The sequence below is a fragment of the Pterocles gutturalis genome, unplaced genomic scaffold, assembly GCF_000699245.1.
Source record: "Pterocles gutturalis isolate BGI_N339 unplaced genomic scaffold, ASM69924v1 scaffold40372, whole genome shotgun sequence".
Taxonomy (NCBI): Eukaryota; Metazoa; Chordata; class Aves; order Pterocliformes; family Pteroclidae; genus Pterocles; species Pterocles gutturalis.
Genome location: NW_010116882.1, coordinates 1 through 4,543, shown reverse-complemented (window position 1 = coordinate 4,543; position 4,543 = coordinate 1). Strand labels below are relative to the sequence as shown.

Genomic DNA, 4,543 nt, shown 5'->3' with positions numbered 1-4,543 from the left:
CTCCTTCCTGGGGCTTGAAGACCCCCTCTTCCTGCGGCACAACCTCTACCGCAGCCCTGCCTTCGAGCCCGAGTGCCCCCTCCCACGGAAATCTGCCTTCACCCCCTACAACAGGCGAGTGAGCGAAGGCTCCTACCGCTTCAGCCCCGAGGCCATGTACAGCCGGGCTTACTACAACAACCTCTACAGCCCGTCCTTCAAGAAGGACTGAGCTGGTGGGGACAATGAGGGCATCACATCCCCCACCAGTACCCCCCTAGCACGCTTTGCCCAGACCCCCGCCAGCCCACCCGCACGCACCCACGCACCCCTGTACCGAGACAGGAGCTCAGAGGGGTAGAGATGCTGTGGGATGTCTTCTGGAGCACATCAGGGCCAGGACAGGGGAATGACAGCATCCGAAAGTCCTGCTGGTGGAAGGAGGAGGTTGGGGGTGGTGGGATCAGAGAAGGGAAGGAAATGCAGAGAGAGCAGTGAGACCAGAAAAGAGAGATCCAGGGAGACCTTATAGCAGCTTTCCAGTACCTAAAGGGGGCTACAGGAGAGATGGGGAGGGACTCTTGAGCAGGGACCATAGTGATAGGATGGGGGGAAGTCACCGGGGCCACAAACATGTTTGTGCACGAAACCACAACACTAACCATGAAGTGTTCCCCTTCACTGTTAGTACTGGGCACAGGCCCAGGTTGCCCAGGGAAGCTGTGGATGCCCCATCCCTGGAGGGGTTCAAGGCCAGGCTGGATGAGGCTTTGAGCAACCCGGGCTAGTGGAAGGAGTCCCCTGTTGGAACCTGATGATCTTTAAGGTCCTTTCCAACCCAAACCATTCTGTGATTCTATGAAGAAGGGACCAGGGCCTGGCACTAGGCCACCCTGGTTTTTGTTGAGCAGATAGCATGGACCAGATGGGCTACACATCGAGAACAGCACTGAGACAGAGCAGGGAGGACAGCAAAGCCATCAACCATCACCACAGCAAGCGTGGTTCCCGTCCTTCCTCACTCCGTCCCCCCTCGCAGGGCCTGTCCCTGGCCATAGATTTCTCCTCTGTGGAGGAGCTGAAGGCCCCCACCAGCTGGCAGGACTCAGGAGTCAGAAAGCCCTGGGCATGCCCCCAGCTGATGGTGGGATAGATGGTAGGGTCAGAAAAAAAGACGGGTGACAACACGTGGAGCTCCTGGAGCCCCTCTCTCCTGCAGGACCGCCTGGCTTCCCGCAACACCTTCTTGTATCCACTGCAGTAATAAACCTTCCCAACCTGCCGCTTGGCTGCTTTACGACAGCAATCCCGGGAGCACCGAAATGAGAGAGCAGAGCAGGGCGAGACACCCAACCCGGGGCCGAGGGAGCGGGTACAGGTCACTGCCACAGGGACAGTTGGGTGCTTGTGCCAGCACAGGATGTGTCTTTTCACATGCCCCAAGTATAAACTCACAGCCAGAGGAGCCAGGGGCTTCCTGCCAAAGACAATTTATTGCATTTCCAGAACAGAGCAGAGCTATCGCTGTCCGTACTGCACGCACAAACCCAACACGTCGCTTTCCCAGGCACACCAGGGGAAAGGTTTGGGGACAGGAAGGGAAAAACCTCCCAGCAGCAGAAAGGTTCGGCAATGAGCCCAGCAACCCCTTTCCCCACCTCCCCTCCTCCCCAGGGACTGGCAGCCTTATGGAAGGAGCAGCTTGGGAAGGCGCATGGTGCGATCCCCATCCTGGGAACAAGCCACGCGCCTTGTTTTTCCCAGGCCCAGCCTGTACAAGGGAAATGGGTGCAATCACTGAAGGGCTGCGGGACAGAGAACCACGAGCAAGATCATTCAAAAGCGAGGTGGGTGGGATGAGAGGCATCAGCCCTCTCCAAGGTCCTCCAGGGTCAGCCTGTGCCGCGGGCTCTGGGACACTCGGACACAGTGATGTAGATGTAGGAACTGCCAGGGGCTCCCCGGCAGAGAAACCCCCACCTTGCGAGCTCATGGGTGCTCCAGGGCTACCAGAGAGGACCCTGATGAGCATTAAATAGGAATAAGGGTCCCAGGTTAGAAGCAAGAGGACAGGGAGCTGGGGGTCCATGCAGCGTGTCCTCCCTGCTCACTGACTCCTGCTGAAGAAGCTGGAGGTGATGCTGCCTGGAGCAGTGGCAAAATCACCTGGTGGTTTCTAGTGGTGGAGGATGGAAGGAGAAAGCAGGAGGCACCTAAAAAGCTGCTACATCAAAGAGCAGAGACTCTGCCCCATCACAGAGCCAAGAGGAAGGCACTGCAGTCCTCAGCTGCCCTGTGTATGGCAGGACACCCAGACCATGACATTATGAGGACAGCAAGGAACCTGCTGGCCTTATGGAAATGCACACCATGTCCACGGGCACCCAGGGAGGAGGCTTGGTCCAGCTGGGCAGCACAGAGAGAAGCAACACCCACGCCAAAGCTCAGAGGGAGTCTGTTCGCTTACGGGCAAACACAGCTGACACGGTCTTGACGATGCCCCGAATCCCCGTACCCTTTTTCAGTGCCAGTTTGGTGTCAGGAATGCGCTCGGCCAGTCCATGGAAGACCATGAGGGCCCCGTGATAAGCCTCGGCTGCAGACACCTCATAGAAACCACAGTCTAAAGAGAGAGCCAGGAGCCGTCCCTCCTCGCTGGACACCTCCCGTTGGTGGTGCAGGTCCCGTTTGTTGCCCACAATGACGATGGGCACCTTCTCCTGGCTCTGCCCCTCCTTGGCTGCCTTGATGAACTGGATTTTGAGGGGCAGGATGTTGAAGCTGGCCCGGTCGCAGATGCTGTAGACCAGAACAAAGCTGTCTGCCCACTGGATTCGCTTCTCCTCCGAGGAGCCCTCCTCCGCCTGCTCCTGGGGAAAAAGAAAAGGAAGGGTTATTTTTATCCAGCTCCATCCCTCCATGCCTGCCAATCCTGAGCCCAGCGGGACAGGGACAGCTAGCAAGCAGAAAAAGTGCAGAGAGAAAGACAAGAACTGAGGAAGGCAGGGTAGCACTTGGCAGACCTCACCAAGGGGGCACGATTCGGGCACCAGCATCACTGTCCCCACCGTATCACCCAGCTGCTAAGCACAGCAGGCTGTAGGTGATAACAGCGTGGGGACCTCAGAGCACTTCCACTTCGTTAGCACAGTCCTGTGCTCAGTCTGGGCTGGTAATATTAGTGCTTCAGCTCAAATGTCCCTCAGCCAGGTGACGATGCGCTACAGTGACTATTGGTACCCTGCCAGCAACGCTGCTGCCCTGCGCTCTGCAGGCACAAAGGGTTCGGTCGCCCACAAACCATCTGAAATGAGAGCTTTGGAGCTCCCAGCCTGCGGTTCACCATAGGTAACTTTTAGTAGATATTTTTTTGTCCCTGGGGTGAAAACGGGTGACTGGAGCGGAGCCCTCTCACCTGGGAACTGGGGACATCCCAGATGTGGAAGAGAATCTCTCGGCCATCCATGGTCAGGTTGTGGCTGTAGATGAATTCTGCCAAAAAATGAGAATAAAGATCTCATTGGTCTTCAGGGACCCAAAGATAGTGCCCTCAACCCAGGTATTCTCCTCATGGGGACAAGCCTGTCACCTCCACCCCAGCAGACCATGCTCTACAGGGCAAGGTTCGGCATCTCTTTTCATACAGCAACCACGATGTGGACCAAGGTGGCTGTCACAGCTGTGACTGCCCCAGCCTGCCTCTACCTCAGCGTAAGGTCCAGGCACACTGGTGCCACCAGCTGCCACCCAGGACCTTTTGCACCCAGAGCAGGAGTTCTGGAGTGAGGAGATGGGTCACTGAAAAGTACAAGCATCAAGCCCCACAGGAGTAGGTGAAGGCTCCAGAGAAAGGCAGGAGAGGATGGGAAGCAATGAAATCCCACGGGAGGAAGCAATGAAATCCCATGGCGGATGCAGGCTCGCCTCCTGACCCCAGTCCCTACTGGGAACTGCCCTGGCACTCACCCATGTCTCCGTACTCCCCAATAAAACGCCGGGTGAGGAAACGTACAGTCAGAGCTGCAAAGGGAAGGATGAGAATCATCAGAATAACCCCATACCTTAAGGATTTTCCTGTTTAAATACAGAGAGAGGCACCATCCCCCTGTATACTCCCACTAGCAGGAGTGACCTCCAGTCTTCCAGCCCTCGGCAGGTCTGCGAGCAGAGCAGAGGCACAGCACGACCCAGAGCACCAGCAAACCGCAGCTCAGCGGAAAATACCTTCACCCATCGCTCACCCAGTGCCTGTGAGGTTGTGCTCAGCTTCCTTACCTCAAATCACCACCTTGAATCACCACCACACGGGGAAGCTCAGCCCCATCTCACCAGCCTGCTCCACAGAGTTGGTTTCTGCAGCTTGTTCTCCAAATGCTGATGCAGTTTTCAGCCTTTTTTGGGGCTTTGCCTGGGAACCCCCTGCTCCCAGCTCACAGTCAGTTCTTACCTGATTTCCCCACGCTGTCAGCTCCCATAACGAGGACATTCACTTCCATCTTCAGGGTGGCAGGGCCAGGCAGCTCCATGAGGGCGGGGTGCTCGGGGGTGAAGCTGGCACTGCGGC

The 4,543-nt window shown here is 57.0% G+C and overlaps 2 protein-coding genes across 2 annotated transcripts in view; one reads left to right on the top strand and one right to left on the bottom strand.

Annotated features, from left to right (window-relative positions):
* PLIN1 (perilipin 1) overlaps positions 1-211 on the top strand; it is a 4,985-nt gene extending 4,774 nt beyond the window's left edge. The window contains 1 exon segment of the mRNA XM_010075633.1: positions 1-211. This exon segment is cut by the window's left edge and continues 6 nt beyond it. Within this exon segment, the coding sequence (XP_010073935.1) occupies positions 1-211 (211 nt within the window).
* A 2,212-nt stretch (positions 212-2,423) lies between these two features.
* On the bottom strand, positions 2,424-4,538 carry LOC104463342 (ras-related and estrogen-regulated growth inhibitor-like protein; the record flags this gene model as incomplete). Its single annotated transcript, XM_010075634.1, has 4 exons — positions 2,424-2,849; positions 3,395-3,471; positions 3,946-3,999; positions 4,427-4,538. Coding segments are annotated over 4 exons (669 nt in total), but the record flags the coding sequence as incomplete, so codon positions are not given.
* Positions 4,539-4,543: the final 5 nt, after the last annotated feature.